The sequence below is a fragment of the Ictalurus furcatus genome, chromosome 14 (genome assembly GCF_023375685.1).
Source record: "Ictalurus furcatus strain D&B chromosome 14, Billie_1.0, whole genome shotgun sequence".
In the NCBI taxonomy this organism is placed as follows: Eukaryota; Metazoa; Chordata; class Actinopteri; order Siluriformes; family Ictaluridae; genus Ictalurus; species Ictalurus furcatus.
In genome coordinates, this window is record NC_071268.1 from 18,394,261 (window position 1) to 18,419,879 (window position 25,619).

The 25,619-nt window shown below is 39.1% G+C and overlaps 2 protein-coding genes across 18 annotated transcripts; both read left to right on the forward strand.

Moving 5' to 3' along the window:
• Nucleotides 1–1,640: 1,640 nt before the first annotated feature.
• tpm1 (tropomyosin 1 (alpha)) lies at nucleotides 1,641–15,594 on the forward strand. 16 transcript variants are annotated; one of them, XM_053641278.1, is made up of 10 exons: nucleotides 1,642–1,887; nucleotides 2,245–2,370; nucleotides 2,548–2,673; nucleotides 6,686–6,819; nucleotides 7,717–7,834; nucleotides 8,392–8,462; nucleotides 9,266–9,341; nucleotides 9,663–9,725; nucleotides 9,813–9,882; nucleotides 14,763–15,594. In XM_053641278.1, exons 1-10 carry the CDS (start codon nucleotides 1,774–1,776, stop codon nucleotides 14,843–14,845), a joined length of 981 nt encoding a protein of 326 aa, XP_053497253.1. In that variant the 5' UTR covers nucleotides 1,642–1,773; the 3' UTR covers nucleotides 14,846–15,594. The 16 variants fall into 16 exon arrangements, with proteins under 16 accessions (XP_053497260.1, XP_053497259.1, XP_053497257.1 ...); XM_053641275.1 differs by lacking the exons at nucleotides 2,245–2,370; nucleotides 14,763–15,594 and adding exons at nucleotides 10,646–10,724; nucleotides 12,681–12,912; XM_053641279.1 differs by lacking the exon at nucleotides 14,763–15,594 and adding an exon at nucleotides 10,646–10,728.
• A 2,152-nt stretch (nucleotides 15,595–17,746) lies between these two features.
• lactb (lactamase, beta) lies at nucleotides 17,747–25,193 on the forward strand. Of its 2 annotated transcripts, none has more exons than XM_053640865.1 (6): nucleotides 17,747–18,244; nucleotides 20,325–20,391; nucleotides 20,495–20,685; nucleotides 21,395–21,710; nucleotides 23,465–23,630; nucleotides 24,323–25,193. In XM_053640865.1, the coding sequence occupies exons 1-6, from the start codon at nucleotides 17,867–17,869 to the stop codon at nucleotides 24,843–24,845; spliced, it is 1,641 nt and encodes a 546-aa protein (XP_053496840.1). In that variant the 5' UTR covers nucleotides 17,747–17,866; the 3' UTR covers nucleotides 24,846–25,193. The 2 variants fall into 2 exon arrangements, with proteins under 2 accessions (XP_053496840.1, XP_053496841.1); XM_053640866.1 differs by having other exon boundaries at nucleotides 17,749–18,238.
• Nucleotides 25,194–25,619: the final 426 nt, after the last annotated feature.

A 25,619-nucleotide genomic window follows, 5' to 3' on the forward strand; every position in this document is an offset into this window, starting at 1 on the left:
TTGAAGATAGTGACAGATTCTGCTGTCCAGATTGAAGTTGGAAGTTAATTCCACCATGTTTAAGAAATATAACATTCTTTACTTAATTATTCTACATAATGTACGAGATTAATTCATCCCCAGTCTGGAATGTTTTACTGTTTACCATCTATAGAAATTGATAGTTTATTTAGCTTTCTTTTCCTTTATACACCTGATTCCACTAAAAAATGGTCATAGATCCAATTCAAACCTGCATAAAGAAATTTCTTGCCCACTGGAGAACACTAAAATGTTCAACTGTTGTAGATGTTGGAACATAAAACATCACTATGGCATAGTGCTCTAATTTTTCATACACTGCTATATAAGACACAACACTATCTCTATAGGATAGGATAGGAAGAGGATTATTTTAGGGGCTTATCCTATCCTGTGTGACTTCAGCCATTTGACCAGGGTATCTTGAAGGAAATTTACAGACTGGAACAGGTGTCAGAAGGAGGCAAGTCTAAAAATACCCAGAGTCGTATCCTCGGGGAAGACATCAGAACTGAAGGAAAACAAAAACCACAGTGAGGTCAGAGTCTTACAAGCAAACCCCATAAAGGTGTTCTCAATGGGTACAACATTAATACTTGCATTACTGCCATCAATATGACATTAATAGTGGCAGATTCCCATTCTGGAGCTTGGGATGCACTTGGTGTGATCAGTGTAAAACATAGCCTACAGTTCCAGTGATCTTGCCCCAAAGGCTGTAGCCTACAGACAGTGCTTATAGGTTTTTAAGGGTTATCACGTAGGCCTACATATCAGCCTCCCAAACTCAAGTTTGAAAACAAGCGAACTAAGAGCCTTGATATTCATTCTGTCGGCAGCTAGTCCTCATCACATTCAGAGCACTTGACCCCCGCTAACTCAATGCTTCCCTTGAGATTGACACATTTAAGGAAGATTTCGATAAAGGGCATTGTGGACGCGCGTGCACGCTTACTGACACTTTCTAATGATGTAGCCTATAGATACAGGTGTCCCATTCTTCTTATATACGTCTGAGCCTTTAAACTACTATCTGTAAAGGCAGTACGGACTTCACCAAGTGCGCATGCAGTGCGTGATTCAGGATTATGCCGGGAAAACGATGCGTTGCTGCTGAAATAATCCAGAGAAATATCTGCAGGAAAATGTCAGCATCCCAATTTGAGATCTGATTTAGAGTTTGCTCCAATCCCGGATTTCTCTCTCTCTCTCTCTCTCTCTCTCTCTCTCTCTCTCTCTCTCTCTCCCTCTTTTTCTAAATATATGTAGGCTATATGAATATAGCAGAAATGGTTTTGCAATATTCTCCATCAGAACAATTACTCCGCTTCTTTACGGCAACTCTTTTTTCCCACAGCAGTGTTTCCTGCACTTTCACAGTGTTAGAAATAGGACCGTCTTGACGCCTCCGTACCCATCACACCCCATATATAGGCATATGAATAGTCAAATGTGTAGCAGCAGCGAATCACCATGCAGATCCATAAAAAAAGACAGGGCACTCCAGAAGGAACGGGCAGAGGCAGTTTCCAAAAAAGTATTGAATGTCCTGAGGAATTCAGCCGCCCCACCACCCCCACCCCCACCCCTCATGTGAAAGTACATATTTGACAGGGCGCACAGAGAGAGCGCCTGCACTCCAGCTTAGCGTTCAGTTCGGCACAGACGCTCCGAGTTTAGGACCAGCGCCGTGTCTGTTGAGGAACGTTAAAATTTCGTGCAGCCGAATAATACAAACACAAATAAGCAGCCATGGATGCCATTAAGAAGAAGATGCAGATGCTCAAGCTCGACAAGGAGAACGCCTTGGACAGAGCTGAGCAGGCTGAATCCGATAAGAAGGCAGCAGAGGACAGGAGCAAGCAGGTCGGCTATATATTTGGGGGACTTTATTGTTATCCATAGAAAAAAAAAAGAAAAAAGAAAGAAAGAAAGGCATGAATTCTGGTGGCATGGTGTGCCTGCTTCATCAGTGCCTCGAAATTAAACGGATTACCCTGAGTGGATTTATAGGAACTGAAGATCAAAGATAGGGTGCATGGGTTTAACAGGATAAGTGAAAAAATAAAACTTTATAAAGTTTAAGTGACGCTCTAACTGTTGATCATAAATTCTCCATTAAAATGCGGAAAATCCTCATTTCAGTGACTAACCCTAAACCTGTGTGATAATGCACGTAATTTTTTTCATGAAAAAAAAAATGTCGTTTGCATGCATGTGTAGCTGGACGATGAATTAAGGGAATTGGAAAAGAAATTGCACATAACCGAGGACGAGCGCGACAAAGTGTTAGAGGAGTTCCAAAGTGCCGAGGAAAAGCTGCTGACCGCCGAGGAGGTCGCCACAAAGGTATTCAGTGTGCCTTTCCAAGTCTGCATCTAATCACTTCTTTTCTTTCTTTCCTTCTGTCTGTATGTCTTTGTCTGTCTGTCTGTCTGTCTGTCCCTGCGCTCCTCACGCCATGCGCTCTGCTTCCTGCTATTCACCGCTGTCACCAAAAAATGCGTAAAATACACCCGCACTCAGCTCGAGGATGATTTGGTAGCTCTGCAGAAGAAACTCAAGGGCACTGAGGATGAATTGGACAAGTATTCCGAGGCTCTTAAAGATGCCCAGGAGAAACTGGAGATGGCTGAGAAGAAGGCCGCAGATGTAAGTATAGAAAGTGAAGAAGTCACCGCAATCCAGCTGCTCACTGCTTCACACACTTTCCCTCTGTCACCTCTTCTAAGTAGACCTGGGTGAACTGGCAAGTACAAGTTATGAATATTAATTAGCCCAATGACTGTCGTTTCACTCAGGTCTGATGTGTTCACCTTTGATGTCACCAACACACACACACACACACACACACACACACACACACACACACTGACTGTAATCTGTAACACAAGGAACTCTATAAGAGGGATTTTGTTGCAAGTTAGACCAGACATATAAACCACACACAACCGTACTAAATAGTTTTTTAAAATAGTATGTGGGTTTGGATATAGCCCTAGACTTGGGGCTCTCGCCAGGGCTCCTGTAAGGCTGAGCAGCCGGCCTGTTATATTTAGACTAGTGCTTTATATGGTAAAGACGCAGCGCAGAGACTTGGGCTGTCTCTCCTGAGGATGGGACAAAGTCTCAGAACTCTTCATCTTTCCCTGTGGCCTCTTTTATTTTAAACATAAAGATCTGCAGTGGGAAATCCCACTGACCGACAGATTGCAATAATTCCATAGCTTTTATATAAACTATCATTTTAGTCATGTTTATACTTTTTACTATCTCCAGTCTTCAAGTCTTTCCAAACACCCAAATATTCCCTTTTGTATGAAATTGTTGTGTTAATAGTAATTTAAGTAAATATGAGAAAGTGAATAGTATTATAATAATTTTTAAAAAGTATACAAGTACTTTATACAAAGTTTACTTTATACAAAGTAAACTTCTATGTGAGAAAGAGCTTGGTATAGACACACTAACCCTAGTTTGCACTGTACAATACACTTCTTGGGGGGGGGGGTAGCCTATTAATATGCAAGTGTATAAAACACACACACACACACACACACACACACACTACAAGGGAAAAAAGTTTGATATTTCCTTTATACCCACCGCTATCGTGTTAAATGGTGCATGTTCAATGCGCCACCTCCCGGTCTAAGGATAACATTGCACCAATCTGAGTTACAGCTGGTAAGGACGTTCAATTAAACTGAATATAATCAAATTTCATGAATCTCCTTAATATTAGATAGATTAATTACTTAATTCTTGTGGTATTTTTAAACAAAACGATCGTAAAACAACTAAAAATGTGGTCTGTTTCATCTCATAGACAAAGTTTACGCCTTCAGTTGACTTAATCTGCCAGTAGAGTGTGCTGTTTATTCGTTTACAAACCCCAAAAAAGTGCCTCCTTTACGCCCAGCACGTTTTTCTCATTCCCAAACGCTTCTTGATAGCACATCAGTACCATCATATCTCATCAGTCCATGAATTGACGGATGCAATTGAATAATAATAATAATTATTATTATTATTATTATTATTATTATTAATATTATTATGTCAAGTGTTGTCATGGCCTGTATAATAACAGTAAAAAGACTGAAATGAAAACACATTAGGCCATACCGCCAGTCTGGCAGCTCGATGACGTGTATATTTGGGGCGTGGCAACGAAAGCATGGTTACTTCCGGTTTGGGATGTAGAGTCAGTGCTGCGCGTTTTTACCCAAACACTGAACAGGGCGGGTTATTTTCCAAGCGCTACTCGCGTTCCAGGGCGTTTCTGCCCTCTGAACTCAGTGTAAAATAAACTATAATCAGCATTTCAGTAGTTGGGTAGAATAATGGCTGGATTATCCTCGCTGGAAGCTGTGAAGCGGAAAATCAAATTGTTGCAAGATCAGGCAGACGGAGCTGAAGGGAGAGTGGAGAAGCTGCAGAAAGACTTGGCTGTGGAGAGGAAAGCCAGAGAAGCGGTAAGCGTGTGAGGGCTGAGGGGGTGGAAAAGGTATATTCCCAGCTGCTCATCTAGAGCCATCCAAATGGATGCAGGACTGTAGCAGGATGTCCTGTGATGAACACAGTTTTACTAGCTGACTGTTTTGAAGAGGCGCGTCTCGGGCGCATGTGATGCTGCGCAATAGTGATCCAGCGGAATGGCGCTCTGGTACCCAGATCATTTCCTTGCGCAGAATTATTCTATCGTTGTTAGATAATTGGATAATGGTTATATGGTGGTGTTCGTAGGCAGCTCGCGTAGAATGATGTCTGGCTTTGCAGGGCCTTTTAAAATAAATAAAAAAACCTGCATGATTAGTTAGTTGTTAACAACTGAGAGCGCGCAATTCTTTCATTTTTTTGAAACGAGTAGATTTTCTGTGCGTCTGTTTAAAAGTCATGCAGACCATCTACACTTCGTGTAATATGCGTGTTTACTAATAGACTTCATAATCAAGACACTTTCAGTCGTTTAGTGTTTTGGTTTGAGTTATTTTAGCACTGAGTAGTTATACTTTCACATAACTGGAAAGGAAAGTGTTTAACGCTCTGTGTGGAAGTCCAGCTTGTAACCATTTGCAAACCAATTGCCTTATAAGGGCAGGATGCGTTGTAATATACCGGGGGGAGGGTCTAGATCAGCCACATTACTGTAGCTGTTAGAACACAACCAGGAAACAGTTTCATCAACTCTAAAGTGAAGTTACTCAACCAGACACCAGACAATTCACTCAGCCCATCGACATCGGATACAGTTTTAGTTCATTACTAAACACAGGAGTGCAAGGATGAGTCATGTCTAACATCTTAATCCAGATGTGATACAGAGGACCTGTTTATAGCAGCTACTTTCTAGTTCCTGGTCACTGAGAACACCTGATGCACTTTGGCCCTGTGTAATTCCCTCAGCTGCGAGTCTGTCTATCCATTTGCATAGATTTGCAAAGGGTTGGGGCTGGCTATGCAATTTGACTGTGTACTGCCTATCCATGTGCAGTTAGGCCATCATTTATTTGTAAATTTCTTCAAGGGTTGGACAATTTTAGGTGATATCTGCTAGTTCTGAGCAATATTAATTTATCATGCTCACCTGTTTTATAGTACAGAATAAAGGTATCAAAGTGTACTTTCCTTGTTGCTGAGGTGGTACCACTAAAGATGCATGTTTTGGACCTTTAGTATTTATATTGTACCTATAAAAATTAATATAAGGTGTATATAATAGAATCTTAAGGACCATTTATGTGCCAAAAAGGTAGGCTACACCTTTTGTAGGTAAAAGATCCATAATACAGCTACAAATGGTGTACTCCTTGATGGTACCATCTCAGCATCCAAGAAAAGTACAGTTGGTGCCTTTATTTTTGAGGGTGTGAGATACTGTGGGTATTGACAGCACTTTAATAATACTTGACTGGCTTTCAGAGTAACAAGTAGCTGATTGGACATTAATGCATTTAGTTTTGTTTTCCTTCCTTATTTCTGTGTGTGATTTATTTATTTTTGTAGTTGTTTAAAATGGAATTGGAAACCATAATGTGATTCTGCTGTTTAGCTGCTAGTAGTAACTCGAAATGTTGCGATATGTATCATGTATTGTGAAAGTTTCGTCAAATATTGTGCTAGGGTTTTATTTGTATTGCCCACCCTGCTATATCTGTAAGTTTGTATATGTATATAGGATTGTGCATGTCGTGGATATTTCTACAGTATTCTGTCATTGTAATTGATATAATCTGATGTGAATACAGTGCTTTTTCGGATACACTAAAGGTAGAAATGATGTTTAAGTTCGTGTAGTTTTGTCACTGTAGTTTTGAATTATTTATTCTGCACTATAGAGATTGTGATTACTCCTTAATGCTCTCTGAGAGCCCCAGTAAAGTGCCTAGCCTTTACACATTGGTTAACACTATTGTCAGCGTATGCAGGATGAGAGTAAGGGGGGTGTCGGAGGAAGTTATCTGTCTGCCTCTGTCGGCATTAATTTGCTTAAGTAGCCTGTTTTAGAAACCTGAAGGCCAGGCTCCTCCAGTTCCTTGTGTTTACTGGTTAACATGTCCCATTTGTGTATACATGTTTTGTATACGTGGTGAGAGAAGTGGTGTATGTGTCATTTGTGTTCTTCCCATCTCATGGTGGTTCTTCTGTGGATCTTCCCTAGGCTGAGGCTGATGTAGCCTCTCTTAACAGGCGTATCCAGCTGGTTGAGGAGGAGTTGGATCGTGCTCAGGAGCGTCTTGCCACTGCCCTGCAAAAGCTGGAGGAGGCTGAGAAGGCTGCTGATGAGAGCGAGAGGTGAGCTGTGTAAGATGGTATGCCATACTTTACAACAGATTAATGTGAGTAGCGAGAACAGACATATTTCATTCTGTGATATACCCTTCCTCCTCCTTTATCACCACTTGTACACATTAACCACAGTAACAGACTCTGCTGTTGTACTTCTACAAAAGTGACGACATGCCTCCACTTCCTAGGCAGCACTGTACATCTGGTGCCTGTTAAATGACTGTATGTTGGCCCATTGAGAATATAGTTTTCCAGCTATCACACCCAGTTAGCCAGTAATATTGATATAATAATAATAATAATAATAATAATAATAATAATAATAAATATTAATGTCTTAGTTTGTAATTATAAAAACAGATTTTTTTTTTTTAAATTTTCTGAATCTGTGCAGGATCAAGAAATAACTTAAGGATGTTTCAGCTGTAAGCATTAAGTCATGCTTCTGGTGATGCCACTTTTTGGCCTAAACAGACGTGAGCAGTTTGCGTAGTGGCACCATGGCACCGAATAAACAGCAATTCACAGGGCACAAGGCTGTGTTTCCCTTTCTTTGTTTGCCTCACACACAGCCCCTCTGTGCAGTGTGGCCCCATACCCTCGTACACAGCTGCTCTAGGCAGAGACTTCACTTCAGTTACTAATGCATTATTTTTTTTTCCTCCTTTCATCCAGTTAACAGTGGACGATTTTCAAAATGGTGTACAGGAATATAGTATTTGAGTGATGGCATAATGTTGGCATCACTAACAGAGTTTAATCTGGGGTCATTGCTGCAGATTGAGTTACCATGACAGAAGACCTTGACCGTCATCATACCCTGACTGCATTTGCCATCCTCCCTCCCTACCTCTCCATCTGTGTCACTACTTTCCTCTCTTTTTTTTTTTTTTTTTTCTACAGAGGCATGAAGGTTATTGAGAACAGGGCCATGAAGGATGAGGAGAAGATGGAAATCCAGGAGATCCAGCTTAAAGAGGCCAAGCACATTGCTGAGGAAGCTGACCGCAAATATGAGGAGGTGTGTTTTTCGGCTCTCCTACAGATATGCAAGTGAAATGTTTGCTGTATTAAAAAAATAATAATAATAATAAGGGGGGGGCGGGGTTACAGAATGACCTCACATGAACGACTCACTCTTGTGGTATTCACCACTTTGGAAATCGAAATTTTCCAAAAAGTTTTTCTACAAAGTTGATCTTTCTCAATACAGTGGAGCCCATTATAGTTAGGTTAGAACGTGATGCTAAGAGTAATTACTGTACTTTGACTCATTCAGAGTATTTTCCTAGTCATTTCCCAGCATCACTAGCTGCTAGCTGTGCTAATGAGTAGCCTCAGTCATTAGCAAGCGCCCATATTTGTCAATTCCTTAGCAAATGTTTTTGCAACTTTAACCAGTTTACAGCGAGTGTATGGTATCTTAATAATTAGAAGGTGCTAATTTGTATGTCTCACATCCTTTTTCAACAGATTTGTATCCGTTAAAGATGATAATAGGCTTAACATTTGCATGTTAATGTGAGCTATACATATGTAATGTGTATATACTTCATATCCTGGCTTGCGTGTGCTTAGGTGGCCCGTAAACTGGTGATTGTTGAGGGTGAGCTGGAGCGTACAGAGGAGCGTGCTGAGCTGTCTGAGGGGTGAGCCACCTCACTGCTGTTTTACGTACAGCTTATATTACCCTACTGACCTGCTATAACAGTGTTTTTGCTCGAATTTGCACAATATAGCCACATGCATCCTATCTTTGAATCCAAAGATTTTTCTGCTGCTGTAATGCAATTGTCTTACCCTTGCATTTTGTTTTTTTTTTTGTTGTTGTGTTTTTTTGCACGCACTGTTAACTTGCATGTGTTCCCTGTTTGGAATGGTCTTGTGCTGTGCACACGTACTCACAGATGCGTGCGACGATTACAGGAAGAGATCATTGTGCTGGACCAATGCTTTAAGTCATTAAAATCCTCAGAAGAGAAGGTACTGCATATTAACACTAACACTCTGCCAGGCCTCCTCACTCTGAAGTAGCCTTTCCTGTTTCCGTCCTTTAAAACAAGGCTTTGCTTTACCTGCTTTTGCCATTTTAGTTATATATTTTTTTTCTTCCTTTTTTAACCCAATTAACCAAGCAGGAAGCTTCATACAAACCCATTCAGCATGCATAAATTAGTATAGAATTTATCCTTCACATGTTCATTTTTTGCAATCCTGCTTTGTTGGGGGATTTGTTGGACATCCTATCACTATTTATATTCCATTTTCATTCACTTTGGGGGTTTTTAATGATTAATTTCCCTTTTCTTTACCCTTCTGTCTCTTTGTCTGACCTATTCTGTCTCTTTCAATCTACCTGTATCTTCCGTCATCTTTATCCTTTTCCTCTTGCCATGTTCCATACCTTCCTTCTCTATTCCCTCTTCTTGCACCCTTTTATGTAAACCACTAGCAAATGTTCTGAGCTTGAGGAAGAGTTGAAAACTGTGACCAACACCCTGAAGTCTCTGGAGGCCCAGGCTGAGAAGGTAGGTGTGCTGTCTGTATGATTCAGGCCCCATAAAAACCCCTCTGCCCTAAACAAGCTTAAACTTCCTGCGACATAACAGTGTAGATCAGATCAGAACTGTCATCAGGTTATCTAATGTATAACACAAACATGAATGTTCAGTGTGTGCAAGATATTAAAAAGAAAATAAGCCGAGTTTAAAGGAATACCCTAATTTTCCTAGGTTAACACCTCTCTCTGTCAAGAATATGTTAATCAGATTGTGTAACAGACACCATGGTGCAGGTTTAGTGAAATGTCCTCTGAATCCTGACATTTGATTTTCTCTTTACCTTTATAGTACTCACAGAAGGAAGACAAATATGAAGAGGAGATCAAGGTCCTCACTGACAAGCTGAAGGAGGTAAGATTTTATCACTGTTATCCGAGGACTTTACACACGTGTGTGTGTGTGTGTGTGTGTATGAGCCAATGTTTTCTCTCACCTTAGGCTGAGACTCGTGCTGAGTTTGCTGAGAGATCTGTAGCCAAGCTTGAGAAGACCATTGATGACCTGGAAGGTATGACTTTTTTCAGTGTAGAGTTACGGGTTTATTATAGCTATATAGTTTTATGCTACAAACTGTATAAAGCTTTCATACATTCACAAAAAGCTTCTTGCTTTTCTTTCAGCTATTCTTATTGTTTACTATCTATTTCTATAAAACTGTCCATCTGTGTACAATTCCTTTTCATTTCCGTTCTCTTTGATGGACTTATGGTAATGAATATAGTACAAATCAATATTCTCAGCTTCTGACCTGGCCTTACATGAGACACTCAAGATATTTAGTCTCGTGCCTGATTCTTTTTACCAAGACTTAAACCTAAGCTACCACTCATTCATCCCTTGTACTCCCAGTCATTTGGTTATTCATGCATCCAATGTGTCATTTTCATAATTGTGGCCCGGTTGCACTCTGATGTGACGTCACTGCTCAAAAAAAGACATCTGTTAGTGGTGTAGGTAATGGAGTATCTCTCTCTTTAAGTTACAGGCCTGTGTAATTGTAATTGGCCTTTCAGTAAATGAACCGTGGGCTTGGACATTTACTGTAAAGTATATTCTTAGTACGTTGAGGAATTTAACATGGCATCGTGTTTCATGTTTTGTTTTTTTCTAAACTTTTTCCCCTTCCACTCTTCCATGCTTTCTTTCTGTCTGTCTGTTTCTCTCTGGCCTGTCACTCTGCTGGAATGGATGCTTCACCCACCTCTTCACCTCCCTGTCACCTCTATCCTTCCGTATCCCCTTTCCTTTCCCTTCCTCCACCCCCAAAAAAGACGAGTTGTATTCCCAGAAACTCAAGTACAAAGCTATCAGCGAGGAGCTGGACCACGCTCTCAATGACATGACTTCAATGTAATTCATGCACTCTGTTTGCTTATGCATCTGCCTGCCCATCTTCCCTTCCCCATCTACTCGCCTCCTTCTTCACCCAATCACACCATCTCTCTATCTCTCTGACTGACTGTGTGATCCTGTTCCTTTAATTCACCAACCGTATCTCCCTTTTAAAAACTTTCTGCTATCTGTTACTCCAAGATCAATGGCTGCTGTTACTGTTACTGCTCCTCTTGAAAGATAGTTCATTGTCTGTGGCATGTTCACACCTTTGCACAAACTGTGGCAAAGGCTATGAATGTGTGCCAGTTCATGTAGCTTCCTCTCTCGTACATGTCATGAGTAGCTCTAACTTTGTCATCTGTGAGGAGCAAATATGTAACATGTTCAACAGTGAAATCTGATTTTGTGAAAGCAGTGTATAGTAATGTGCTATAACCTCTGAATGAATTTTACCGGTTTGTGATACAAACAGGGCTTACTCCAGGCTCTAAAAAGTGTTTACTAATGATTGATACAATACGTATAAGATGCATTGTTAAGCTTGACATTGAGCATGTACATAGTTTGGTAAAGTACAGTACTGTTAAAGGGGAAGCATGTACGTGAAAACTGTACTGAGCTACTTCCTGTGTGTATCTTCTGTGACGTGCTTTGTTCCTACTAACATTGCCCACTTGTATGTAGTGTGCTCAGTGCACCTCAGTTCAACATGGCGTTTGAGATGAGATGACTGTGTACTACTTGGTGTTCTACCTTATGATTGGCTTGTGTGCTGTTCGGTAAGTCAGCTCAGGGGGTCTTGGGGTTTGCCGTCTCTCTGTAGCTATTAAAGTTACACCACCTGCAATCTAGCTGGTGTGTGTGTGTGTGTGTGTGTGTGTGTGTGTGTGTGTGTGTGTGTGTGTGTGTGTTCTAGGGTAGTTATAAGTGGATTCTCTCTTCCATTTATGCGTTAACTATGAGCTAGACCCGAGTTTTAGAAAGCAGGTTAATATCTTTAGCATTTTGCAGGGCAGTTAATCTTCCATTAACATCATATAAGTAAGGAATAAAACACTCTGGGCTGTGCTGTTATAGGAAAATAAACTTTTTCACACTTTGTGTCTGATTATTTTCCTGTAACAAGATGGCCTGAACTGCGTGATTCCTCTTATATCAAAGCGTTTTTCCAAAGATTAAAATTTTTAAGTTTACTGAAAGCATGTCGTCATTTTTAACTGTTGCATTGCAGGTTGTGGAATGTCCGCTAGACAAGTTCCTGTTGTCACTTTGTTATAGCAGCTATAAACAGTCATTCTCTAGCCAATTTCTCTGAAAGTTCGATTAAAAAAAAAACTCAGCTTGTCATGTTGCCAAGAAACTGGAAAGTTCTTTTCCTGAAGGCTCTGCCATTGTGGAAAACATACTGATTGTTACAAAGCACTGACACCTGAAACTTAAATGTTAAATATCTAATAACAGAAAACGTCACCAAATCACCAGGTTTTTGTTAAATAATAACACGTTTCATTATGTGGTGCATCCATTATAGAAGTCCCCGTGTATAAGTTGTTAGTATAGAAATGATGAGTTATTAGAAGAAGTACATTAATATAGAAACCAAAACGTATTAGAACGGGGCACACTGAGAGACTGCGATTCCGTATGCATCGTTTCTGACAGACCCTGTGTGTGTAATTTTGTACACTCTGAGCATGAGTATACAGGTTGAAAAAGTTGTATATATTAAAATAGTATTAGGAAATTCACGCTGAGCCCTTGTTATCAGTTGCCTGTTGTATTTCTGAAGTGTGAGGCTGTGTGAGAGTGATGCACACCAGTGTGCCCTCTGAGCAATGTCCCTGTGATGGGCATTGTGGGTTGTATTTACAGTGCCCTATTTCTTCTCCTTTCTGGTGTGTGCTGTGCATCTTCTCAGCCCCACATTGAGGCCCGTTCATCATGTTCTCTCTGCTCCTTTTCCCTGCACAGATAAATTGTTTACGCCCCATCAAAGACGCCTCCTGTCGGCTGAGCGGCATCACCTTGCTCTCTCCAGCCTTCTGTTCCTTTTTTCCTTCACCTGTCTCTCTTTTCCCTCTTCCCTCATTTCTCTGTCTCCTTCTATCCTTCAGTGTTGGTTTGTTTCCCCTTCTCTTGTACAGAACCTTTGACTCTTTCTGCATTGTGTAAAAATAAACATTCTTCCTTCTATGTAAAACTATATCTCCTCACTTTTGTCCTTTTTCTTTGGTTTCTTTTTTTGCTGTCAATTTCATTTCTATGTGCTTTTAATTTATTTCTGAGTGGCTATAATAAAATCAAAATGGCCTGCTATTACCTCATGCATTTTATTTCCTTCCTATAGTAACCATTTAAAGGATAATGCTGGTAATATACCTGGAGTGTGTGTTTTATTTGGGACAGCTTACATACACTGTGGCTCAACAGCATTTACATGCATACAAATCCATCTTTATCTCCCATTCATTTGTATGAGATTGAGCCTTTTCACAGTCCTATAAGGTGTCACTTCAGTAGGTTTATTATAGAGATTAAATTAAAGCCACTGCATTAACTCTAATACGTGCAAATGAAGCCGTAATTGAGGATTAGCTAAAAGATGCATAAATGTTCTCGAATTAGAATTGTCATAAATGAGCCCTCAACATGATACTACCAGCAAAGGACAGACATTTAATATCAACTGCATTCATTACAAACAGAATTGTTACTGAAATTAATATTTAGTGGTAGGCAAGCAGACTGAGAATATTGAGAGTATTAATGAACATCATATTGGTTTTAATTTGCATTTATTTCACATTGACTGTTACCATGCAACATGGCTCATTCAAGATATTTCACCTTTTTTGAGCAGCAGCAGCATGTCATTTCATACACTGGAAAAATGAAGGAAATGAAGAGAGTGAACATTCATTCGTTCAGTTTTACGAGAAAACGACACCTTTTTCTCTCTCTGATTGGGATGATCTTGGTCCTCAGTTAATTAAAGAGTGCATGAAAACTTTGTTTATTGGTGTGTAAGTACATCTCAGAATAAATCTAAATGTCCCATGATACATTTAAGTAATGAACTATTTATAGAAGATGATTTGTAAAGTGAATTTACTGGCATAGTGTTTCTCTTATACTAGAGCACCCATCCCATATTAGTGTGTTTTTAATAAGCTAATTAATAGTCCTCCTTGAGTAGAAGTGTTTGTGTTTGAGCAGGGAAAACGCTGAAATGTGCAGGGCAAGGGGTACTCCAGGACTAGGGTTGGGAAGTCCATGTCACTTTGTGGTGTTTTTCTTTTTTTCTTTTTTTTTTATCAACTCTTTCTCCACAGAGGAATATATTTCACTTTTGTCCATTCTATAAATGTTCTGTTCTTATCAAGGTACAGTCCATCAAACTTGTACTAACCCTTATTCTGCACTTTAGCTGTTCTTTTTTTCCGCTCTATTTCACTTTCTTGTCTCTCTTTCTCCCCTAACCTGCTGCCTGACTGCACAGACCGCCTCTACCGGCAACTTGAGAAAAACCGTGTTCTCTCTAGTGAACTAAGACTGGCCTTGAATGAGGATTAAATCTAGTGTGAATTGTTTTATTCTATATTAATAACCAAACGATGTATGATGTACATGCAGATGTGTGGGATTACACCATATTTCTGAAAACTATACCATCTAATATGTTAATCATACTCACAGCCTGGTACCAAGTGTCTGTGATCTAGCACTGTGTTATGTCTTAAAATCTGCAACATTGCTTATGCACGCCGTAGTTCTTAAGCATGCCTTAAATAAACAGACGGAGTGTGTCGCCTTTTAAGTACTGCTCAGTGTCGCATGGTCTCAAAGTTCCTCATCTGTCTCAGAGAGGAACAAGTACCAATATATTTTATTGCTAACTGAATAACAGTGTGTGCATTTATAAAGCAACAGTCTTAACTGGAGTGTATGTTGAACATCAGTTTACCTGTAGTACCTGTGCATGCTCTGTTCTGTCCTACATGATCACTGATGGTATTAATGTTGTTGTTTTCCAAACACTTGATGTTCTAACAGAGAAACTGTCACATGCTAAAGAAGAGAACCTCGATATGAACCAGATGTTGGAACAGACTCTTTTGGAGTTGAATAATATGTGAAACACCTGTACACCTGACGATGGCTGCATTTTGTAACTTTTGAGTGGTTTCCTTTTTTTTGTTATCAAATTGCAAGACACGGGCCATATGTCATGACATTTTGTTTTACACTAATTGTTTTTAAAGTAACATTCTGGTACGTGTTCATTTTTACTCTGGTTATGCACATGCTTTGTCATTTCCATAAGAAATAGCAAAGTTTGCCAAAAATTGCACTTAAGCCTCAATTTATGCACGTTATTCTGAAAGTGGACACGGTTGAGTCTTAAGCCAAGTATAGAGGAAGTAGATGTATTTTATTAACCCAAAGATTCCTTTAAAGTGTACATTTGGATTAGGTTTCCAACATGTACACTGGTGCTACTGTGAAGACAAAGGTCGAGCAGTTTGTAGCTTTTACATGGGAAATCATAGACTATATACATTAGCAGTTCGGTTTAGGGTTTTACTGGGTGCCAGTAGTAGCCCTAGCCAGAATGGTCCCCATCTACAGTGTCTGTTTATTTTCAACTTTTACTCAGTGCAAAATGCCAGACAGCATTATCTTTGCAAATACTGTTTGTTTTGGGGGGGGTTGCCCGTAATGAAACCAGTATGGGTCAAATGCCTGTGTTATGAGTTGAAAGATGATTAAATCATATTTGGTTGTGCCTCATACATTTCAAGAGTCATTTTAAATATAGATGTATTAAATGTGTGTCATATCTAAAATGTACAAAGCTAAATATGAATAAAACTACACAATTTTAGATTTTCTAAAGCCTGGGATCCATTTTTAACATTTTAATTTATTTGAATGTGTCAGAGGTAACACAATCATTTTTTGCCCTTTATTACTTTTATGTACTTTGCACAGATAACTTCTGTCAGATATAAATAACTTTTTGTCTTCCACATTGTGGTTTATACATTTTGGTAGCTTGGCTTCAGTAGAGTATTATTGCCAACAACTGAAAGTTGTGCTTTAGCCTTGCTAAAGAAAATAATAATAAAATCATGTATTTGAGTGTAACACAGCAAGGATAAAAGTAACTGGTGGTTGCATGAAGGTCAGATGTAGTGCTGTAGTGAAATAATTTGTATACCAGTATTGCGACTTGTACTCTAATGCTCTCTAAACCAAACGCAAACAAGTGAGTAAGGCTTTTTTTTTTCTTTTTTAACCCTGATCCTGATAGGTGATATGTTGTAGATGACAACATATCAGGTTAATGGGTTAATAGATGACGAGACATCCGTCATATAACTATGAAACTACACTCACCAGTTACTACTACACCTAAGAATAGATACACTTTGAAGTATGGAGCTACTAAAAGTAGCTGTTCTTAAAAGTAGCTGTACAACATAGCACTAACACTGAAATGGAATTGATGTTGTGGTTTTAAAACCACTGTGTACGCTTACTGGCCACTTCATTAGACACACCTAGTTTGTTGGTAAATATTGGAGGTGTATAGTAAAAGATAGCTCATATTTTTTCCATGTTAACCTTTTTCAAACCAGCAGTGACTGAAAAATTTAAGTCTAAACCCAGGTTCAGCATGGCTTAGCACAGATTCTACAAGCCTTGGCATATGATTTACATTGTTTTCATACTCCTGGAAAAAGGGGTGAAACAATGCCTCATGATTTCACAATGCAAAAATCTGATTATGTGCATACTGGAAATGTGACTCACATAGTGGGTATCAGTATTCTATTAATGCATCTAACGCAATTGCACTGTTTGAACACCAGAGGTCCCAATCTATGTATCCCATTGGATTTAAATATGTAGGAAGTACACTGGTCACATGATCGCATTCTTTCATGGAGAGTCTGTGCCTTTACCTGGAATCATCTGGAGGTGTAAAGTCACCAATGGCTCCAAATCACAATGACAGACATGGATTATAGGTAATATTGTCGCACAAGCATATTATAAACATTAAAAAGAACATCTTTCAAATTATACCAGCCCCGAGCCACAACAAGCTAAAAAGGCAGCAGAAGTAGGGCATTTTAGCTGACATTGGAGCTCTATTTCCAGTTAATGTATTAACTTTTATGATATGGTGAACCTGTAGTACATAGTTTTTACAGTATTAAACATCTGTTCGTAGCAATAAAAAATATTTTTATACAGTGCTGTAAAAAAGTATTTGCCCCATCCTGATTTCTTCTGTTTTTGTTTACATCTCATACTAAATTGTTTCAGAAATTAAAACAAAATCAACGACATAAAGAACAATGCTTGGGCAATCTCTTGCCACGATTAGCACCCATATACAAATCCTTATACTCTTTAAGACTAGAATTATACAAATGCGGATACTTTCTAACCTACACTCGTTTCCGTCTCTTCCGTTTTTTCTTCGACTACCCTGAAAACCAACCGCCATGGGTCACTGTTGCCACCTTGTGGAACAACTAAATAGTGCAAAAGGATTCAATGAGCATGTGTGACCTGCGCGTAGAAAAATCGGGCGGCGCGCGTAAAAAGTCAAGTATACGTTGGGTTTAAGGCTGAATATCAAACCACTCCAAACTCCCTCTGTACGTGCACTACATAGCGGACGATATTGTGGCCTATACTTTCTATATAGTGCACTACTTTTACCGTCCAGAGCCATTTTGGAATTTTTGAAAAAAAATATTGAAAACGTACTGTCACTGTATTTGGAATCGAAATATTTTTCAAAGTAAAAGCAAAGTAAAAATATTTTTTAAATTAAAAGTAAACTAATAATAATAATACCAATACTACTAATAATATTACGAATGATAATAATACTACTAATAATAGTAATAATAGAAACAGTGCGTTCTATTTTTAATAAATCATTAAATCTTAATTTATGTGCATTTATTTGCGCTGACATTTACACTCGTAAACATAATCAATTACCCATAATCCATTTCGGATATATTTATTGTCGCCAGCTTCACGTATCCTGAGTTGTCCGTGGTGAATGGTTATGTTTACACACCTGTAAACAGAGTGTAACGTTCACGGTTTGTTTTTGTCCTGGCTTGGCGATGTCCCGGCTGTTAAGTTTGTCCCCGGCTGTTATTTTCCCCCAGTGTAAATACTGTCCTCGGAACAGCGGCTCTCTGTCCTCCTGGTCTGCAGCTGGTTTAAAGCAGGAGAGTCAGCTGCAAGCCGGGAGAGCGACACCGAGGAGGACCCTGATTCTAACCCGGACGGGGGTTCACTCTAATAACGGTGGAAAACGACGCTTTTGGGCACTAGGCATCGGGACAGGGTTTCTGTTAGCTCTAGGGCTGAAATATCACGTGTATAGTCGTGAGCGATGTGAGTGTGAGTGTGAGAAAACAGTCAAATCTGACAGTAGCTCAAAATACAGAGCGGCCATAGAAATCAGCCGCGACCTCCTTCAGCGGATAAAGGTACAGGTATCATCACATCAGCCTTACTATATTACTCTCTACTATATTACTGTTTATTATATTACTCTCTACTATATTACTATTTATTATATTACTCTCTACTATATTGCTATTTATTATATTACTCTCTACTATATTGCTATTTATTATATTACTCTCTATTATATTACTCTCTACTATATTACTATTTATTATATTACTCTATACTTTATTACGCTATACTATATTACTCTATACTTTATTACGCTATACTATATTACTCTATACTGTATTACTCTATACTTTATTACGCAATACTATATTACTCTATACTGTATTACTCTATACTTTATTACTCTATACTATATTACTCTACTGTATTACTCTATACTATATTACTCTATACTGTATTACTCTATACTATATTACTCTATACTGTATTACTCTATACTTTATTACTCTATTCTATATTACTCTATACTATATTACTCTTTACTGTAATACTCTATACTATATTACTCTACCTGAGTATCATTTTAAGGGATTTGTTTATAGCTGAGTATACATAAGAATAATAGTATTCTTACTTAATTATATTGAAAAAAAGAATGAAAAATTCACTGTTCACTAATTCCATGTTTGATAGATTATATAAGTATTGGTCTAATAGCAAACAAATCTGAAATTTGCCCAGATATCAGTTCAGTCAGTCTCATGTGTCTGCAATTTAACTTGTATTTCAAATTTAACTGTATTTGACAATCAAATTAAACCCATACCATTTTTTATTTGTACCACAACCAGTCTTTATGCTATTGTCTAGTTGTCTCATTTCCCTGTTGAAAAATCCAGTTTATTCAGACTTTACTACTTCTATCTAGCTAGCTAGTTCATTTGAGCTATTGAAATAACTTAAGGTAACCCTATTTTTAAGGATGAATATCAAATGACATAGCGGATGATATTGTGGCCTCTAGACTCTTTATAGCGCACTATTTTTACCGTACAGAACCATTTTGGATTTCGGCCCTCAATTGGTATTCATCTCATTTCCCTCCTGAAAAATCCAGTTTAGTCAGACCAGCTACCATCTGTCAAAACTCAGGCCAAGCTGCTCCAACTGGAAGAGCATATTTGCCAGTTATTAAGTTATTTTTCAGATTTCTTATTACTTCACTAAATTGAGAAATAGAGGTTTGCAGGGTGGCTTAGTGGTTAGCACATTTGCCCTGCACCTTCAGGGTTAGGGGTTCGAATCGCACCTTTGCCCTATGTGTTCGCCGAGCTTGCGTGTTCTCCCTGTGCTTCGGGGGTTTCCTCTGGGTACTCAGGTTTCCTTTCCCAGTCCAAAGACATGCATTGTATTATTGGCTGATTGCCATTTCCAAATTGTTCATGGTGTGTGCAATTGTCCACCATCTATGGTGTCCCCTGTCTTGTTCCCCTAGTTCCCTGGAATAGGCTCTAGGATCCCCTGTGACCCTGTGTAGGATACACGGTACTGAAAATGGATGGAAAATGGACAGATGCAAGTTTGAGAGATTCAAATTGCCTTAGTATTATTTTCTTTAAAATGTCTGTTCCAAAAACAATTTCCTTTCTTCCAGCACTTACAAATTTGCAAGCTGGTAGCTGTTCAGAATAAACTGGATCCCCCCCCCCCCCCCCCCCCAAACGGTTTGCTCTTTCTACAGTAAAGTACCATCCCAAGTTCCAAAAGCATCATAAAGTTAACTTATTTGGTAGAGAGAGAGTATTGAGTGTGATTTTTTTTTTTTAGCTCTCGCTTTTTCTTTGTGCTGCCCTGATTTCATGAAAAATTGTTGAAGTTGAAATGATGTTGTAAGGAAAGTTCTACACACTATATCCCCTGTTTGTTCCCCTCCTTGACTTGAATAGTTACTAATATGCATGTGAATAGTTACTAAATGTGTTAGTTATTAATTGTGAATAGTTACTAATTTTCAAGTGAAAAAAAAACGTTAGACCATGTTGACTTGTGTCAGTCAAAATGATGCAGTCTTTACTTTTGAAATACTTGCATACATTGTAGTGCGGACACTTCTTAACGTTGCAACACTGTCTACAATGTGCTGTTTGCTAACAGGATGAAGTTGGAGCTCCTGGCATGGTCATTGGAGTTTCTGTAGATGGCACTCAAGTGTGGGGTGATGGTATGTAGCTGCATCAGTGCTTATTTAACTTCTGTTCAAGTTGAAACAGTTGCTTTTATAAACTTTTTTTTACATTACATCTGATGTAGACGTGTTCCTCCAGGCATAGGGTATGCTGATTTGGAGAACAGAGTACCTTGTGGTGTGGGCACTGTGATGAGGATTGCCAGCATCAGTAAATCTCTGACTGCAACTGCTGTTGCTCGAGTGTGGGAAGATGGCAGACTCGATCTAGATGCTCCCGTCCAGAAATACGTGCCTGAATTCCCTGAAAAACAGTTTGAAGGAAAGGATGTAAGATACAACTTCCAGGAATATGTATATTTTACCACAATGCTGTTGAATGCTTGATTTTGATTGGTCAGAATGTGTTACTTTACAATAACAGCAGCTCTGACAGTAGTGCCGGCTGCAATGTTATATTAATGTGCTCCTTCTAATACATTATCATTTCTATAGCAACAACTTACACAAGTACCTGTATGGTGGATGCTCCACATAAACAGATTTTATATGTGTTGTTATTTAACAAATATATATTTATTTAGCTTTTTGTGGAAGGAGTCTCCAGTGTCACTGCTTTGTAACAGTCAAAAGATTTGCAGGGCTTTGCTTTTTCTCAATAACATAAGCTACAATTTCTTTTCTTATTAACTTCAAGAGAGAGAATGACCATTTATAACAGTTACAACATAAGTGATAATAGAAAGGAAATTGTTTCTTGGACTATTCATGTATAATTCAGGCATGACGTTTTATTCGTTAGTTAATACAAAATTTAAATAATTTAATGGCATGGCAATCATGGGATATTGCTGGAGTACAAGAGGGTTAAAACACTTTGTGAAATTATTGGAAAAATGTTAACATGGAGTTGGTAACGGCTCGCCACTTTACATTATGCCTCATCACACCACCCCTTGGCTGATTATTTCCTTAATAACGACATGTCCCAGTGTTTTTTATTCTAATTCCTTGTTGTTTTGTTGTGTCCTTAAACCAGGTCGTGATAACCCCACGATTGCTGCTGTCTCACCTGAGTGGTATCCGTCACTATGAAAAAGACCCCAAGAAAGTGAGAGAAGACAAAGAGAAAGCAAAACGTCTACTGAAGCCTCCGGAGAAAAAAGAAGAAAAAAGTTCTGGTGAGAGTGAAGGAAAACCCACACTGCAGGACAACAGAATGAAAAGCAAAGATGCAAAGCATGGTAAAAAGAAGAAAGAGTTTGAACAGGAGGAGTACTACCTCAAAGATAGCTTCGAGGGTGTTATCCAGGCCTTGGACCTGTTCAAGGATGATCCACTTATTTTCGAGCCAGGTGAGCTTTATTTGCACTCGCTACACAATGAATTATTTGTGAAGTCATTTGCTCCCTGCAGATAATTAATAATGAAGTACTTCAGTGAATGCATTTTATTTTGCCTAATGCCTCCTGCATCACAAACAACTGGATTATCACGTTTGCCTCGCACCTAAAGGGTTGGGGATTCGAATCCCACCTCTGCCCTGTGTGTACAGAGTTTGCATGTTCTCCCCATTCTTTGGGGGGAGTTTCTCCAGGTACTCCAGTTTTCTCCCCAGTCCAAACACATGTGTTGAACGTTGATTGACATTTACAAATTGTCCATAGTGTGTGAGTGTGTGCACGACTGTGCCCTGCGATGGTTTGGAAAATCTATGAATGGATCGGATGGAACTGTTCTCAGATATTCTGAGCGTGTGGTTTGTGAGAATTAAAAAAATAAAAAATAAAACAGCTTTCATGCAGCCTGATGAGTCATAACTGCTTTAGAATGACATACCATTTGGCAAAATTTTACAACCATTGTATCATTTTCTGGAAAATAATCATTTTAGATGTAATTCTTAGGCACGATGAGAATTATTTAAAACCCTCAGGCTGTGAAACTCCACACTAAAGCACATTAAATGTGTTTATATTTAATTACTTGTAAGTTTTAGTGATTCTGATGCTAATTTGTTGGTTAGTACTGTATTTTTATTATTCCTGTGATAAGTTTGCAGTTGTCTAGGTACATTGGTCAGGTTTTGCAGTTCGCTCCAAAAAGCTTCTTTTCTCACTGAGTGTTTTCTCACAATGTTCATATTAATGAGTAATGCAACACAGAATAGAGGAGACCTCAAGTGTTGGCATTCCAGAATGCAGTGCAACGATACGACACAGTTTTTTAGCGTTACAGCAGAGACTTTGCTCGGCTAGTTAACGATCTACAAGATGATGGAAGTGATTGTGCTGATGGCAGTGTTAGCATGAATCTGTAAGCTTTGTAACCCTTTGTGTTTGAGAAGAGTGTACAGATGAGGAGGTGAGAGATCTGGACAGGCTAAAGCACTTAAGCACTGTTGCAGTGCCTTCTTTAGGAATAGATAGGCACCACTGTTTGCAGGCAGTTAAATGGGATTGTGGGTAATGTAAGAAACAGTTAACCAAAGTGAAACTAGATGAACCTGTAGATGAAAGAATTTTAAATTAAAAAGTCATCTCAGAATTTCATTACAATATAAGTCTTGGATGCAATTGAAGGTCACTTTTTAATTATGAAGATTAATGTGCAAGTCAGGTGGGTGTGGCTTTGTGGTTAGCACATTTGCCTCACACCTCCAGGGCCTGAAGTTCGAATCCTGCCTCTGCTCTGTGTGCATGGAGTTTGCTTGTTCTCCCTGTGCTTCGGGTGTGTCCTCCAGGTTCTCCAGTTTCCTCCCCCAGTCCAAAGACATGCACTGTAATCTGATTGGCATTTTTAAATTGTCTGTAGTATGTGAATGTCTGTGAGATTGTGCCTTGCAATGGGTTTGCATGCCATCCAGGGTGTCCCCTGCCTCATGCCTCGAGTTACCTGGGATAGGCTCCAGGCTCCCCGTGACCCTGTGTAGGATAAGCGGTATGGAAAATGGATAGATGGATATGCAAGTCCTTTAGTACAGTAACAAAAGAACATCAATAACAATAAACTATTGAAAATAACTACAGGTAGCTTTGGCTAGCCTAGATTTGTTAGTCTAAACTAAAAGCACCTTTTAATATATGACTGTGTTGTTTGCTCTCTGTAGGCACTACATTCTTATACTCGACTCATGCATTCACCCTGCTGAGTGCTGTGCTGGAGAGAGCAGCAGGTCTGCGTTTCCTGGACCTCATGATGAACATGTTCCGTGAATTAGGCATGCTCAACACTGTGCCAGACGAGAATGACCCCATTATCTACAACCGATCCAGGTAATCAGTGGTTCCTCCTTAGGAAGGAAGATAGGATTAAAGTTGGGATCACATGTGTCATGTATAAAAATTATCTGGTATGTCGTAATTCTGAGTCTAATGCTGCATTCGGCGAAAGGTCATAACCTGTCATTTCCGAACTCCGACTAGGAAAACCCAAAGAAAACGCCCCTTCAACTTGGAATTCCTACTCAGGAGCTTGAGATGGTGACCTCGACCCTGAGTTTAGCAAGTGGCGTCAAATGAACATGGCAGATCACAGCATAAACAGTAAACAACGCAGCACATCTTACCTTTATAGGAGGTATGCTGTATATACAAGTATTGCTTTATATCTATGAACATACAGTACAGAGACATATTAGCTTGTTCAATCCATAACATTGACTATACAGTTCACGGTTTTGAAGAGGAAAATAGACATCCCATATCACAGTTAGTTGGCTAGCTTGTTGCTAACAAAATTCAAACACGAAGGAGTCCATGTTGTTCCACCAATTTTGTAGCTCAAAAGCACTTCTGTCGAAAATAATGCAATTCCGACTTCCCACGCCCCACCGAGGTAAGTCGAATGCAGCATCATTTGAAAGTAAGGGTTTTCTCTGATCTCAGTCATGTAACTAGTTCCCTACTACCTGTGTAGTGGCTGTCTTGTTCTCAGTTTAATTCCTTGTATTTATTCCTTCCTACAGGTATTACCATTACAATAAAAAGGGACGCATTGTGAACTGCCCCTATGTTGACAACTCTTATAAGTGGGCTGGAGGAGGCTTTCTGTCCACAGTTAGTGATCTGCTGCTTTTTGGTAATGCCATGCTCTACAGTTATCAGGTAGTGGACATGACTGACACGAGCGGCCTCCTGCCAGGCTTCCTCAAACCCAACACGGCTAAAGCTCTGTGGGCTCCTGTGGATAAAACCAAAGCTTCATGGGATAAAGATGGTCGCTATGCTCAGGGCTGGCTGGTGGTGGAGAAGCTGCAGAAGTATGGGCAGTGTCGCATGCGCAGGCACTATGTCTCACACACAGGAGGCGCTGTAGGGGCGAGTAGCGTGTTATTGGTGTTACCCAGTGAGAGTCTAAAGGCTCCAGGACAGACAGGGACTCCTCCTCAGGGGGTTGTAGTGGCCATCATGACAAATATGCAGTCTGTAGGACTCAATACCACCGCACTGAAGATTGCATATGAGTTTGAGAAGGTCAGAGACCGCTAAAGTGGGAGTAGTACATGTCAGGGTATGATTGTAAGTGATTCATTTGTATCTTTTATAGATTTCATATCATAATGCTGCCCTGTGTACTTTGTTTACAGTGTTAAAAGATGAACGAGTGTACACTAAGTGTAGAGTGTAAATCACACGTCGCCATTTCTTTGTATTGTGAGACTGATTTTAATCTTTTTTTTTTATATAAGAACTGTGTATTGTATACATACATGACTGCAAAATTTGACTGACTTTTTTTGTTCTGTACTGTTTTAAAAAAAATAATAATTAATTTTGGTAAGAAAATGTAACATTTATACTATGGTATATGATAAATGAGGTCATAAATTTCATCTACATTGGAGTGTGTTAATGTTCCCTCTAGAGGGAGACTCCTCTCCTAGATCTTTCTTACAGTTTAATTTCTATAATCTAGAAGACCTTCTTCAAGAACATGGGGAATGTAAGACCACATGCAAAACTCTTAACTCAGGGGTACCCAAATTATTATGATGGTGGCAAAAATTTTAAAGAGAGACAGTCATTTATGTTACACATCCAGTGGGGTCCAAAGGTTTGAAACACACTGGAAATCTGGGATTTAAAATATGGAAATAAACAGGTTTTAGAATTTTTAAATATTTCAAGGAAATACAAGTAAATGTTCAAAGAAAGTAAATGTTCTGTATTTTGAATATTTAATATTAATATTTCTAGGTCCCTATAAAAATGTAAGCAAATGTGTGATATTGACCGTGTTAACTGCTTTGTACAAAAGGTCAG

What these genes read in the sequence shown, in the direction of transcription:
- tpm1 (XM_053641278.1), top strand. Translation starts at nt 1,774, where the DNA reads ATGGATGCCATTAAGAAGAAGATGCAGATGCTCAAGCTCGACAAGGAG. An exon ending in CCGAGGAGGTCGCCACAAAG is followed by an intron (nt 2,371 to 2,547) that starts GTATTCAGTGTG and finishes ACCCGCACTCAG; the next exon opens with CTCGAGGATGATTTGGTAGC. An exon ending in CGTGCTGAGCTGTCTGAGGG is followed by an intron (nt 8,463 to 9,265) that starts GTGAGCCACCTC and finishes GTAAACCACTAG; the next exon opens with CAAATGTTCTGAGCTTGAGG.
- lactb (XM_053640865.1), top strand. Translation starts at nt 17,867, where the DNA reads ATGTCCCGGCTGTTAAGTTTGTCCCCGGCTGTTATTTTCCCCCAGTGT. An exon ending in TCCACTTATTTTCGAGCCAG is followed by an intron (nt 21,711 to 23,464) that starts GTGAGCTTTATT and finishes TGCTCTCTGTAG; the next exon opens with GCACTACATTCTTATACTCG. An exon ending in ATTATCTACAACCGATCCAG is followed by an intron (nt 23,631 to 24,322) that starts GTAATCAGTGGT and finishes TCCTTCCTACAG; the next exon opens with GTATTACCATTACAATAAAA.